Genomic DNA, 14768 nt, shown 5'->3' on the forward strand with positions numbered 1-14768 from the left:
CAATTCATAAAATTCTCAATTCTCAGAATTCTTGTAACCAAGAAGCTAATCATGTTACCAACACAATATCTTCTCTGGGCAATTGTGTTGTAACTGACCTACCATATTGCCTTACTAGCACCAAATGTGTTTCCTGTCCTTGTAAAAGCTTTTGAGGCCAAAGTGAGATATGTGAGAATTGCTTTTAGTGATGGATACTGAAACCAAAAATGGAAAGTTGTTTTTTTAATCCAAATCGGAAATCATTTGATTTACTCTTTGGAAGTGTGTTTTGAAACTTCACGATCATGCAGTGTGGGGTTTTGTTGGAAGTGCTGGAGAAAATGGCTGCTGCTCCAGGATTCCATTTCCCCGAGGATGCTGGGAATGGCTCAGGCAAAATGAACCATGACCACGAACACCTGGTACCTGCTTTTACCATATTGGCCGCCCCTTTGCTCAGAGGGAAACCCGCAGAGGCTGAAGGAATGAGAACCACTGGAGCAGCTCAGGTGGCCAGAGAGAGAAAGTGCTTGAAATGTTTGCTCTTGAGGAAAAGCCACTGATGTGGGACCTGCTGAAGTTGACCAGCTAGCTAGAGGAGTTTCCCAGCCCATAAAGTGAGCTGGAGCTACTGGCTTCTTTCTGGTTACAGAACACCAGGGACAGCTGGTGTGTTGGAAATGTCTTTTTTATACTGCTAAAAGTGTCTGGAGTAGGTGGTCTCTAGAATGAGATTCTTGGGACTACATTACATTACAATACATCACATTACATTAAATTCATTTAGCAGACGTCCAAAGCAACTTCCTGCACAGAACAGAAGTGTTTCCATTGAAGTTGAATGAGCAACAATAAAGTAGTACTAGTCAATTGATTGGAATTCACATTGGCCACAGACACGTGAAGTGAAAAATAGAGCAGGAAATTCCCACTGAGTAAATGGGGGAAATGTCTATAGAACATACCTGTGGTAAAACATGCAGCATATTCCACCCACAGCGGGTGGCGTGACCTGGTGTTATGGTGCTGCACGATGCACTGCCCATAAAAAAAATGAATAAATACATACAAAGGAGAAATATTTTTTAAATTTAACACAAAAGAGGAACGAGCACTAGCATAGTCACAGCAGAGTAACTAACAGCTACCTTTCAGCAGCCACACACACACACACACACCTGTATTTGTAGCTCCACTCCATCTCTGTGAGACTGCTGACAACCACCCAGCTGAGCCACACAGTGGGTTGTTTTATCAGACACCCTGAAATCAAGACAGCACTGTTTTGTTCTGCCATCTTTCTCACACTCACAGGAGGAAACTGATCACTGAAAAAACAAGTGCGACGCCCGTGGATTTCGAGAAACAGGTGAAGCCGTCTACACGTGCGGAACAAACAAACATTTCTCTTTTGGCTGGAGCCTCGAGTGCCAAAGCGCCTGGCTCCTGGTGCAGTCCCACCCACTGTAAAGAGGTGTGAGTCACGTGGTGCTAAGTTCACAACAAGAAGAGGACAAAAACTCTTTCCCAGCACTAGCTGCCGTCACAGTTCAGCAGCGAGTTACAGTGTGGTTTTCTGTGGGCGAAGAAACCCGACTGAGAAAATGCCTGTCAAGAATGCTAATAAGTTCCAAATGGACGTCATCGATGTCGAAGACTTTCTGCGGGATCCGCCGTCCGGCTTCACGGTGGAGCTTCGTGTGACGGGGTACAGATTTATCAGAAGCGACCCCGACAGCTTCTGTGTATTCATCGATGAATTCGACAGTGCCAAAGGAAAAGTCATTTTCCAAAATTCACCCGGAAGGTAAGCGTCACAAGGAGAACATTTCGCACCTTATTCTGCCCGTGTTTTAAACGTGCATAGTATAAACCAAACTTAGGTAATAACAATTTCTTGTTTTTTCCCGTTTTTTTTCCAAAGGTCAATTAAAGTGCATACTCTAAAAGACTACATGCACGTAAGGGAAAGACTGACATCAAAACGGATTGTATTAATGGTCTCGGCTTGCGAGCACAACACCGCACGGTCCAAAAAGGTCCAGAAAAACGCAAAAGGTACTGGACAGTCGTCATTTTCATCATGTGTGCGGTAATAAACCGTGCACTAAAAACACTGCTCTGCAAACTAATTTATACGGCATGGATAGTCGGATAGAACGATCGAAGTTTCCCTTGAAGAATTCGTTGTCTTATTCCTTTGCAAACTGGTTAATTTTTATTTTATGCCCTTTGTATATTCGTTTAGTAAACTACTAATAATAATAATGACGATGGTGATGATAATGATGATAATTATAATAATGAGAAGAAGAAGAGGAAAAAAATAATGTGGTTATGTTAATTTGTCAGGCCCCTTGATTTATGTAATTTTCCTTATTCTATGTTGCGTTACTCGTTGGAGTTACTCAAAGCTTGCCAGATGTGTGAGTCATAGTTGGTTCCAGACAACCATGCCTGTCCTAGTTGGAGAGATAAAAGCAGAGTATTTTGGGCATGACTCATCAGTTTTTATGGCCGTAATGTCAACAGGGAGTACACAAGAAAGCTAAACTTTTGCCCTCTCTGTTCTCTGGTGCTCCAGTGCTGAAACAGTACATCGTGATCCTGGATGGTAATAACCCCGTGATCAAGTGGGAGATGGAGAGAGGCCTGGATCACACCATTTCATCTGTGGCGGGAGAGAGCTACAAAGTCAAGGTATGCCAGTCACTAAAACTTTGGAAATAGTAGAAGTAGCTGTATATACGTTTGCTATGTTCTATGAAAGCATAAACTGTCCTCATTCAAATGATAGGAGGAGGCATCACAACTTGGTTTCCTTTACTCCTAACTGTACAGTTATTCTATGCCCTAGTGGTGTTTAATTGACCAAGTTTTATTATATTATGCCTGTCCAGTATGAATGAGCTATTCGTTTTATTTCTAGATGACACTGACTTATTACTCATTGTATGGTTGCAGTTTCTCTACAGCTCTATCTACCAGTCTGTAACATTATTGTTCTGACACAATACAGCTGCTAGGTATAGCTCTGCTATAGTTTTATGTACTCAACACACACAGAAATGCACGCATACAAACACACACACACACACACACACACACACACACAAAGAGGGAGAAACACGTATACACACACAGAAGTAATCAATCAATCGAATTGAGTGATTAACTTGAGCAATGGAGTCATTTAACTTGATGTGATTGTATGACTGTTCACTCTCAATGGGTGTGAGAACTCTTGTTCCAAAAATCCTGTATCTTTGATTGCTTTTCGTAGATCGACTTGAGCGACCTGCTGCAGAGGTGGGCGGGTGATAACTTTCACATCATCGCAGACGGGCGGAAAGTGAAACCCGATTGGAGAGACGCGTACTTCTGCCTGAAATACTATACAAACGCGCTCTTTGACGTCCCCCACTGGCTTGGATTCAACAAGCGCAAGTTCAAGGTATGGGTGTACCCTGCTTCTGATTAGTCTTTTTTGAAAAGTTTTCCAAATGAAGTTGACCTATACTGATAACACCTGACCTGTTTTATTTGATTGGCTTTTTTGGCAGAGTGTACTTCCAAGGGTGCATAGAATGTGGCCTGTGTTGTTTTCCTTTCCACAGATCTCTTACTACAGAAAAGCAGAAGTGGGCAAACAGAAGAGTTGATTTTCAGGCTAGTTTACCTCGACAGAAGCAGAAATGTCTGAAGAATCCTTCAGATAACAGTTTGAGAATGGCCACCGGCACTTGTCAATGGATTTGAAGGCTTGTTTCAGAGCCTAGTTTGAGCTGTAGGTGGTCTGACTGGCCCACATGATGAAGCTCCACAAGATGGAGCTATTTGATCAAAATTGTGGATCAAAATCTGTGGTCAAAATCTGGGGCTGGTCATTTTGAAAGGATGAATGTATGTGTGCATCTGTCTCTTGTCTCAACAAGTAAAATTCAGTCTCCATTTTAACTGTACCATTGCTTGTTTAGAGATTCTGATGCCATCATGCTTCAAACACCAAGAATAGATATGTATATGTGTATGTATCCTGTATAAATGTGTTGTGTAATGTGGAATTACATTTACATTTATTTATTTAGCAGACGCTTTCATCCAAAGCGACTTACAAAAGTTTTTATCTTGGCTGTTTTATAAAATTTGTTACTGTAACAATATTTGTGAGAGAAAAATAATCCCACTTGCATTCAGATTTTGTATGGTATTTGTTTTTATTTGGATGATGTAAACAACATACTACTAGGCAAATCATGAATGAAAACATGAAGGAGAGTCCGTCCTTTCTTATTTGTAATGCGTTTGAATGTGTGTGTGTGTGTGTGTGTGTGTGTGTTTTTCTGATATCATTGAAGTATAGTATTGGGATAATTGTATACAGGGATTGATTTGTGAAGAATCAGAATTTCAGATGAATATGTAAAGTCTTGGACCGTCTGATTGATTAGTATTGGTATGTTTAGCACTTAACCATTATAACAAATTGCAACCAAAGCTAACATGCTTTGCAAACCTCTTATGTGTACACAGTTGAATTAACAATGTCCGTTGTGTCTAAGTAAAGGGTGGCTTACCTGATGAAAAATAGGATTGAGAATTTACCAGTGTTATTGTCAAAGGATGACAATAAAATGTTTTAAAAATGTAATGTCTGATTTATTTATTGTTCTATACGCAATTTCATTTTTTATTCATATGTGTATTTTTTGGTGAAGTCTATTTTATTTTAAAAAGGCAAGGTGATGGAGCAACTGTCTCACAGAGCATACGCTGCAGTCCACTATTTTTTTTTTTACTTCTTGATAAGATGACAGGGATAACCTGAATACTCATTGCTCAAGAGCATTTAATGATAACATTTCATAGGACCCAGCTATGACTGACTATAAATCATACCTTTAATCCAGTTCATATTGGATGAGTTCTTTTCTTCGCTCTGACTTCAAGAGGCTACTTACTTATGAAGCTCTGTAGAGCCACACTCCTGTTGCCCATTATCAGCTTATTCTTAGAACGGAATTATTTCAGTAATGGATAGCATTGTTCCATTGGCCCATATCCCAAGAGGGCTTTGTCTCTTTTTATTTGAGTTAAAAGTTGGTTTTCAATTTTTGTTGTATTTTCTTTAAAAAAAGGCTCAGTAGAAAGTGAGTGGAAAGAAGTGGTTTTTAAGGAGTAAAGCAGGACCCAAAACTTCTGTTTTGTTCTAGTGGGTGGCGACATACTGCAAGTTAGCAATGACAAAATTCCCAAAATCCCCACACCTCTTAGCTCCATTGAACTGTATTTGTCATTGGCACATACAAAGAATTGTAAACAATTCTTGCCACTAATTTTCCTTCCACTTGAGAGAGCTTCACGAGTGCATAAATACACAGGCAGGCACACACACGCATTCAAACAATGAAACTGTGAAAGACTAAACCTACCTGTATAACAACTTTTCCAGACAGCCACAGTTAATAGATCAATAAGACCTACCTGTATAATCAATAGACATGAAAAAGGACCTATTTAAAAACATGTTTACTGATGACCAAGCAATTTTCTACTCTTTTTGAACATCTGAATGATCTGGGCAATGTTCTGAGATAGACAAAAGAATGATAAGATTTTACTACAGAGGACTGCAACTTTGCATGACATTTTCAGTCTCAATGACAGTATTAGCGCCTTTATCCTCATCAACACTTTCTGTACGTGAAGAGTCGAATTCACACCCAACAGCATGCCAAGCAGCTGCAGTGCTTGTCAGCTGTGGGTCTGTCAGTGTTGACCGCAAATGAAAATGATGCATGACTCTTCGCTCTTGCCTGTATGAGATAGAATTGACATTTCATATTGTGTTTTCCTAGGCCACAGCATGCCCTTCCACAGGCATGACCGCTGGGAATTCTGGGTGAGCGTCCATGTCATTTCAGCTGCAGGAAAAAAAAGGCTGAAATTCAGGAAACCAGCACAAGCTTGAGATAAACAGAGGGGAAGTCTGTTTCAAAAGAGGCTTTACCCACAGCAATCCTCTCCCCTGTTATATGGCTGGGGTACTGGGAGTGATGAAATCAGATGCAATGCAGCCCTGTATTTCCCCACTGCCTGTACCACTTGCCTTACTGCCAGCATACCGCTGCCATTACTCCAGTGTTCCGTGAAAAGACTGCCTCTATCCTCACTGAACTTGAGGACTGACTTCATATTTCATACAAGCATGTGACATGGTCAGACTGAGGGCCCCACTGTTTTTAAGATTGCTACCAACAAGGCAGTACAGGGCAAGTACTCTGTATTTACTGAATGCATGGTGAATACACCCAAATTATTAGAGAGATTACCATTAAAGTGAAAATTAACCTTTAAAACAGTGAGATATTGTGACCTCTACTGGTGAAACATCACCACTGTGCACCTTTGATGTGACTGTTATTATTGATTGTGGTAATGGTAGCAGTAACACAGGTAGTAATGAATGCAGATAATGAATTAGTGAAAGGTCCACGCAACTGAAAATTGCACATTGTGAGCTTCACAAAGCTGATATTTATAGTCGGATTGCCATTCAGAAACTGGTTTTAACCAAGGCCAATGCACCACAATGTATAACCTGGTGTAATGAGTACAAAACCTGTACTTCTGAGCTGCAGAAGAAGGTCTTTCACTCTTCTTCCTACATCTGGCTGAGTTTATGTTTGGAGAAAGCCTAGGTTTGTCAGAGAAAGCATTCCAAGAAGGACTGATGTTGCTCTGAAGGAAAAGGGTGGCTGAACTCTTTATTAGTTAATAAATGTTCATATATGGTTTTGTCTTTCCATTATTTTGTCTTATCAGTATACAATCCTATATTACCTCCTGTTTTGTGAGGTTAGGGTTAGGGTTAGGGCTAACCTCAGGGTCAGCCCTAACCCTAACCCTAACCCACTCAAGAACTAGAGACTGCACACAGCCCTTATGTTCCAAATAGTTTTTTGAATAACGCATAAGGTGTGTGCGGTGTATGGCCATCAGACACACACACACACACACACACACACACACACACACAACTCAACATTTCATTTAAAGCAACCCTGTGGGCTAGTTTAGCTTGTCTCAACTGTTTGTAAAGAGGTATTTTATTTTGTGTTTAATTTACTAAACATCCTTATCCAACATAACTCTTATCCCCAAGTCTGGCCTGCAGGCACACTTCAAGCTAAACTGTTCAGCTAACAAATTTAGCCAATGTTTGGGTATATTCATTTTCTATTTTTTTTTTTTGGCCCTGAGCTCCAACTTTCACTTAATCACCATATGATTAACATATGGAGCCAGGTATTGGTCTTTCCTGTCAGAAAACCGTAAAGCCCTCTCTACGTGTTATATAATTCGACAGCTCACAAGAAGACAACACTGTTTTGCAAGCTTGTTAAAATTTCTAAAAACCCATAATAGAGACACTCACTCCACATAGCAATGGGCAGCAGGGTGTTTGGGTCTTGCCAAAAATTAGGCCCAATATATTCTCAGCAAGGCAGCATTTTGGAGTTGTGGATAAGCTTCTGGGCTTGTAATGACAAGGTTTTAGGTTAGAATCCTGGCTAGGACACGGCTGCTCTACCTTTCAGCAAGGTTCTTCACCCGAGTTCATTTAGTAAAATATCCATGTATGTAAATAGGTAATGCAAAATTGTACCATTTTAAAATTGCCTTGAGTTTTGCCAAGTGATCACATAATAATATTCATATAGTCCTGCTAATATGAATCTAAACAGCAGTCTAATTTACCTCCTGCCAGCTAAGGTATAGCTAAGCAAAAATGGACTGTGTGTCACTGCCAGTTTGCTCCCTAAGAGACAAAATGTTGTGACAAAATATTGTTATAATAAATTCACAGCAAAGGTTAAAAAATGTTTCCATATTTTGAACTTTTATTTTAAATATATATACTGTATTTTAGATGTATACCCAAAGTGAAAGTGACCCTTAAATGTGGTTCACCCACTCTTATGTTCATAATATATGTCAAGAGACATACAGTATTTACAGGCATTCCATGTTAAATATACATGTTCAATGTATATTATAGTCTTCATTCAGAAATGGTCCTACTTGATAGAACTTTTGCTCTCCCTCTGCTCTATGACATGTAACATATAATCTATAGCTACTAACCACCTATAGTACCATGGCACATCTGAGCATTAAATGAGTGCTTTATGTTTTTGTACAAATATGAAAACTCTGCTTTTCCTGAAACTCCAGGGGGAAACACTCATAAAACTGCTTTTAAAAATGAATGCTTGGTCATCTGCACTTCACCATTGCTGAAATCACAAGAACACTGAAGCAGTCTGTACATACTTTCTAATTCAGCATAATGTTCAACAATAAAACAGTGAACTTCAAAGAGATGTTTCACTTACATCATGGGCAAGTCCTGTACCCAAGGAAACAGGAGCAGGGAGGGGCAGGCAAAAGGGGTTGAATTTGGAACACATGACATCATCATTCTGTGCCATTATGTCTGACAGATTAATAATGCTTTTTAAGGAAACAGATGGAGAGGAAAACCAATTAAGACCAAAAAAAAGAGTATAGATAAACAGCTGGGATCTGGCTTGCTCACCAGCTAGGTGGAAATGCAGTTAGTTATCCAGGTTTCCCCATCCTTTAAGCATGTCTTAGATATAACAATGTTTGTATGGTAATTTAGGTCGCAAATATTAGTTAGTCAAAGCAAAAAAACAACTTATCAAGGTTTGAGCTGACCTTGACCTTTGACCTTATGAACTGAAAATTGATAGGTTTTTGTTGACCAATACACACAACCTATCACTTCTCAGTAGAAAGATGCATAACTGATTATGTTGTGGACAAGAAACTGAAAGGCCAATAGCGTTGATTATCTTACATTGAAAATGAATAGGGTCTAGAGAGCAGAATTTGTGTTAAGTTTCATTAACACTGACACATAACTGGCAATGTTTGAGTTCTGAAAAAACTCTTCTGTTTGAGAGATGGGGGAATTAGCTGAAAGCACAGTGCCAGTACACAAAAAAACTATTTGCTACAATAGGTGCTTGATAACACAGGCTGTGTAATATTGGTAAAATGTCAACAACATGCTTTGTGAAAAAAAAAAAAACTTTTTCACCTCAATTTATGTTATTAAGGCATCCTTTCACACCAAACAAGTGTAGGGTGGTACGGGGTGCTACTGTACACTACCAAGTAATGTACAGTGATCATAGTCCCCATGTAATGACATCTAGAATAGTTTCCCATTGATAGGAATTAAAGAAAACATATCTCTTTGGTTACATTGGTCACTGTGGATTTTAAGGTAAAAATTTAGTGATTATTGTAATTTTTGGTCCAGACAAGCTATTATAATATTGTTTAAAACTTGTGGATGCTTGATGTTAGGTAGGCATGAGGAAACAGCATGTGTTTACAGTGAAATAAAAAAAAAAGATCAAATATGGTATGTGACCAGTAGCTTATTTTGAAGATTTGCAAATTTAATGAGAACCATTCCTCAGATATGTTTTATACATACATAGCTGACTTAAGCTTAGTAATTTGATTTTGGGCATTAATTACTGCTTTTTATAAAAAATACTGGCAGCTACTGGCAGCCATAAGCCAAGTTTACAATAACCATTTAACGCCATTGGAAATAATTTAATAGTGTATAAGCTATTTGGAAACATTCAAATAAACAGACATAGTGAACAGACAATTAACTTTCAAGACTAAAAGCTTAAAGTGATTAAAATATAGTTTTGCGATAATAAGAGCTCCATGGGTTAGCCCATTGGATAGTAACTAGGTATGTACTGAGTTGAAGACATTCAAAATCTAGTAGCCTACACATGTCTGACAAAAACCCTTAACATCAAACTAGTGTTCACTGAAGTGCTGAACATTGACTGTATGATAGTTGATGTAAAGTGAAAACCACACTGTAGATTATTACAAAGGACAATAATACTAATACAGTAATTGGGACATCATATGACCATTAACATAGATTGGATGATTGGGTGAATAATTTGCCTCCATTTCCCTCATCAAAACGAGTCAGACATTTCCATAATATTCAACAGCTGGGGCTATTAAATACTATACATCTTAGTGTTATGTTGGGTTGTCAATTGAAAAAAAAAATGACACTGTACATCATCTTTCTGGATTTAAATGTTAAATTTCATCAACTCAGCTGATCCTTACTGATTTCTAGTAAAACCATCTCACTACAACGTCGTCAGTCACAATAATTATAGCGTTCATTATAATCTCTTGATTAACATTTAAATGTTAAGCTGTTTGTAAATTGTTTTCACTACATTGTAAATGTGTTACTTTGAATGGTTTTTAAAAAGCAGTGGACGGTCTAAATTCATCTGAGGATAGTGACAACACTTACCCGTTTACTACGGCATTCTATATTGCCTAGTGGATGTAATACACTGTGCAAAGCACACTGCTCTGCAGAACGGAGAACAGACACAGTCGAAGCAGCTCGCCTGAAGCCGGAGTTAGGTTTTTTCGTATAACCGCGCCGTTGATAACTCCGATGACGTTTGCCGAAAGACACCCAATGGCGCTGCAGCTGTGATTAGGACAATGGAAAGACATTGTCCAATCACGTGAGCCAACGAGTTGGCGGTAGCCAATAGGAGACGAATCCCACTAAGAGTAATGTCAAAGAGCTGAGGACTGGGGAAACTGCGTAATGCTATTGCTCCTATTGAACCATTGCAGTATACAGGGAAACGGCGAAGCTGTGGTAAGTAGCTATCAAAAGGTGGCTTGCTACAGAAATTCGGAACTAAATGTATTTAAAAGAAAACAACTAAATGAAAACACTGCTATATATGTAAATATAAACTGTGCTTATTGTCAGATCGTTTCATTTTAAAAAAAATTCGTGAGTAGCGAATTTGAGCTCGCTCGCTAGCAAGCCTCTTAAGGATGCAGTCAAAACAAGACCTTATTAGCTGGCTAACCAGCTAGCAAACGTTAGCGCTCAGCTTAAACGCTAGAAACGGCGCATCTTAGACGCTCGATAAAAACGTTTTCATTACATTTGCAAAGGAAACATTTTTCTCCATTTGAAAAAGATAAAATCAGAACTTAAATTTTCGGCAGACACAACTCAATAAAGTGTTATGGATCGATACAAAATGCCTTAGTAAGCAGCAGCCTTGTTGGCTGGTGGTGAAATTGCGTTAGCTAAGTCCCTAGACAGCAGACGAACCTTGTCAAAGTGAAGACCTTCGATTGAAATAAACATTTAGCGAGTCAAATTATGGAATTAACTCGAAACGCATTGTCACTTTACTCTAGAGCAACATTATGTCTCTTTTTCTTTTTTGGAGTGACTAAACACGGGATATTCACTCGCTACCTCTGCTGGACCTAGATAGCTAGCTAGCGTTATACTGTAATATGGCTGACTGTACTTGCATAGGAAACGCAAGAGCTTGTACTTGCGGTGGAGAGCGCAGTTCGGTTCAACTTTTTAAAACCACGTTTTCATTACGAGCGTCGACGAGAATGTACCATCTGACTCCGCGTAATGAGAAAGCAGTCTTTGATTCTCTATATCGTTCGATTTCGGCGGTTGTCAAAAAGTGTTTTGCGTTAAAAATCTTAGCAGAAAAATAGGTTGGGTATCGGCGGTATGTCGGCCCCCTGTTGCATGTAACGTAATGGCTGTGTGCGCCTGACAAAGAAGAAGCCATATTCCCCAGCGCGTTAGGCTAGCGTTGGCTAAGCTAACTGTAGGAAGACAAGCGGCCATTCCGGGCTCAGTGCGAAAGCAGCAATGCTAGCGTGCTAGCTAGCTAGCTAGCAATCAATGCACAAACCCGGTGTAGTGCACCCGAAGCAGCAGTCTGCTCATAGAGATCCGTAGAAGAAAGAAATGGCCAAGAACTCGGGCTTTTCCAGTAATGTGTGCACCGTCAAATGCGAACAGGAAGGCGGTCAAAGACATTTGAAGGGGACTTTCTGTCATGAAGAAGGCTTTCTCACAAAATGGAAGAAGAAATATTGCTGTCGGTTGTTGACCTCCTTTTCCTCTGTAAGAACTGATGCGCCATTGTTCGCCCGTAGCGAGCCCAGGAAGCTGCGCTGAAATGAAGCCTGCTACCGAGCATTGAATAAGAAGTGTTTAGGAAAAATATTTAATTATTTTAAATATTATCCTGAATTACTGCAGGAGGGTGTTTTTCAGTACACGAAGACATCAGAGACTTAAGGTAACAGATATTTAAGACAGTTTCCAAGCTATCGTTACACATGTCAAGACGCAGGCGGTATAATATTACTACTAGATGGCTGTGGCAGGTAGTTTCCTCCCCCCTGGGGTGGCATGTTGGTTCAATTATAGCTCACGCTTTATTAAAACAGGAGCTGAACCAACTTAAAACATAATGTCGCTGGCTAGCAAGGTAAAACCACTTTTGTCATTCGTGTGCGGTACTTGTTGGTAAACACCGAATACAATGCTTAAGTGGAGAAAAATATTAGCGTTCCGTGTAAGGTGTCATAGTTGTACCCCAGTCTCACTTCTTTCCTACTTTGCTCTTTTTTTTAACAGATACACTTGACAAGATGGGTAAAGATCCAAAGAAGCCAAGAGGCAGAATGTCCTCTTATGCCTACTTCGTGCAGACCTGCCGAGAAGAGCACAAGAAGAAGCATCCAGACAGCACCGTCAACTTCGCGGAATTCTCCAGGAAGTGCTCTGAGAGATGGAAGGTAACATTACACCAAAATGGCACGACAGTTTTGCTATTAAACCTTCCACTGAACGTCCTGTTTTACGGCACACATTTACAGGTCTTCATACAGCTCAAGGGGAAGGCTAAATTTCCATATGTACTAACAAAATGTAGAATAACGTATGCGTTTGATCATGACAAGGGCACTAACACCTGTTACAACGTGCATGTGATTTTAGTGTGCAGTTATGACTACAGTTCAGAACAGAACAAGCTTAAGAAGCTTAACAGATGCATTTATTTGTATAACTCTTATATTTGATTCCAGACTATGTCTGCGAAAGAGAAAGGCAAGTTTGAAGAACTGGCAAAGCAAGACAAGATGCGTTACGAGAGAGAGATGAAGAACTATGTTCCACCCAAGGGTGAAAAGAAGAAGCGAGTAAAAGACCCCAGTGCCCCTAAAAGACCCCCGTATGTACCTCTTGGTCACCTTCAGTTACTCACCATTACAATTACTCCTGTGGTTATGGTGCCAGCTGGAGTTCCATAAGTTGCACAGAGTCAATATTTTTATCTTGGAAAAAAAGTGATTGTCTTGTTCAAGCAAATTTCTATTGTTCTCTTTCAGATCTGCATTCTTTATTTTCTGCGCTGACTACCGCCCGAAAATAAAAGGCGAGAACCCTGGAATGTCCATTGGGGAGGTTGCTAAAAAACTGGGGGATATGTGGAACAGTACATCTGCCGCTGACAAACAGCCATATGAGAAGAAGGCAGCCAAGCTGAAGGAGAAGTACGACAAGGTAAAGTTGAAAAAATACAGTTGTTTCAAGAGTACTCAGGACTGATTTGAGTTTACATTAGAGGTGGAGGATTGTGTGTTTGAGAGTTAACATTGAACTTCAGTGATGTGCTTGTTTTTAAACCCATTCCCCTATATGCATAATTCAGCAGAAGCGCACCAACATTTTCTGGTTTCCTGGCAACATGTCAGTTACCAGGTGCCACAGGTAGTGCTGGGTGTGAGATGCAGATAATGTGACACAAACTCCTCACATTGTCCTCCCGCCTTCAGGACGTTGCTGCGTACCGTGGTAAGGGCAAACCAGATGGCTCCAAGAAAACAGCTGCCGCTGCAGCGAAGGCCAAGAAGAGGGAAGAAGATGATGACGATGATGATGAGGAAGATGACGATGAAGATGATGATGATGATGAGGATGACGATGATGAGTAAATTGTAGAGTCTAGATTGTTTATAATAAAAAAAGTTAACCCCCTGTATACATTTCACTTCTCCAAACAGAAAATGTTAGCTTGTGTATATGAAAGGTTTTTAAGATGTACAGTTTTTGTTGTCCCCTTTTTGTAAAGTTAACACTACAGCAGTGTCTCTAGCCCTGTTTCCAGTTAATATATTTTTTTCCAGTGGTAGTGGCTAAGCCACTACCCTGGTAGAGTTTGGGGGTCCCTACAGCAACATGGAGCTAGTGGTTGCACAGCACAGTGTCTAGTATTATGTGGAATAGTTCTTTGTTTCCCAGAAGTGTTTGTGTTTTTAATTTTTTTTCTTCTCAATTTTGGCGTATTACTGTCCTTTTACTGTACTGTACCATTTTGAATTTGCAAAAAAAAAATTAAATAAAAATGCAGGTGTTTTCGTTGACATTCTGAATGCTTCTGAAATGAATTCTTTTTTTCAATAAAAAGTCCATAAATTTTTATGGCACCAAAAATGCATACAGTGATGGGAAAGTTTTTGTCAATCTGATGTGTGCATGTTTGAGTCCTGACATTACTGCATTGTAAAAGGACCGTAATTGTGCAGGGTAAATGCAAATGGCAAGTAATTTACACATTAAAGGTGCTTTTAAAACAAATATCCCAGTATTGTTACTACTGACATTAAGAGAAATAAAATCAGACCTTTTGTAATTGACACCAATTGAACAGTTGGAACAGTTCACTGGTGGATGGTCCATAAACAGGCTGAGCTCTGAAAGCTCCAGGCTTGTTAGAGATGGTTGTTTACAGCCTTGTTAGTCCACTGTGCCAGTGGAAAGGAATGATTCAGAG

General features: G+C 39.7%; 2 protein-coding genes across 2 annotated transcripts; both read left to right on the forward strand.

Annotated features, from left to right (window-relative positions):
• The first annotated feature begins 1532 nt into the window (after positions 1-1532).
• Positions 1533-4582, forward strand: LOC118783477 (mesenteric estrogen-dependent adipogenesis protein-like). Its single transcript, XM_036537370.1, has 5 exons — positions 1533-1789; positions 1907-2040; positions 2567-2682; positions 3266-3436; positions 3600-4582. Exons 1-5 carry the CDS (start codon positions 1587-1589, stop codon positions 3642-3644), a joined length of 669 nt encoding a protein of 222 aa, XP_036393263.1. The 5' UTR covers positions 1533-1586; the 3' UTR covers positions 3645-4582.
• Positions 4583-10681: 6099 nt separating this feature from the next.
• On the forward strand, positions 10682-14504 carry LOC118782720 (high mobility group protein B1-like). The gene is made up of 5 exons (XM_036536221.1): positions 10682-10750; positions 12569-12729; positions 13021-13166; positions 13324-13498; positions 13771-14504. The coding sequence occupies exons 2-5, from the start codon at positions 12583-12585 to the stop codon at positions 13927-13929; spliced, it is 627 nt and encodes a 208-aa protein (XP_036392114.1). The 5' UTR covers positions 10682-10750; positions 12569-12582; the 3' UTR covers positions 13930-14504.
• Positions 14505-14768: the final 264 nt, after the last annotated feature.

Source organism: Megalops cyprinoides, chromosome 9 (genome assembly GCF_013368585.1).
Source record: "Megalops cyprinoides isolate fMegCyp1 chromosome 9, fMegCyp1.pri, whole genome shotgun sequence".
NCBI lineage: Eukaryota > Metazoa > Chordata > Actinopteri > Elopiformes > Megalopidae > Megalops > Megalops cyprinoides.

Excerpts from the sequence above, each read along its gene's own strand:
- LOC118783477 (XM_036537370.1), top strand. The coding sequence starts at position 1,587 with ATGCCTGTCAAGAATGCTAATAAGTTCCAAATGGACGTCATCGATGTC. Across the intron at positions 1,790-1,906 it reads TTCCAAAATTCACCCGGAAG|GTCAATTAAAGTGCATACTC; the intron begins GTAAGCGTCACA and ends TTTTTTCCAAAG. Across the intron at positions 2,041-2,566 it reads GGTCCAGAAAAACGCAAAAG|TGCTGAAACAGTACATCGTG; the intron begins GTACTGGACAGT and ends CTGGTGCTCCAG.
- LOC118782720 (XM_036536221.1), top strand. The coding sequence starts at position 12,583 with ATGGGTAAAGATCCAAAGAAGCCAAGAGGCAGAATGTCCTCTTATGCC. Across the intron at positions 12,730-13,020 it reads AGTGCTCTGAGAGATGGAAG|ACTATGTCTGCGAAAGAGAA; the intron begins GTAACATTACAC and ends ATTTGATTCCAG. Across the intron at positions 13,167-13,323 it reads AGTGCCCCTAAAAGACCCCC|ATCTGCATTCTTTATTTTCT; the intron begins GTATGTACCTCT and ends GTTCTCTTTCAG.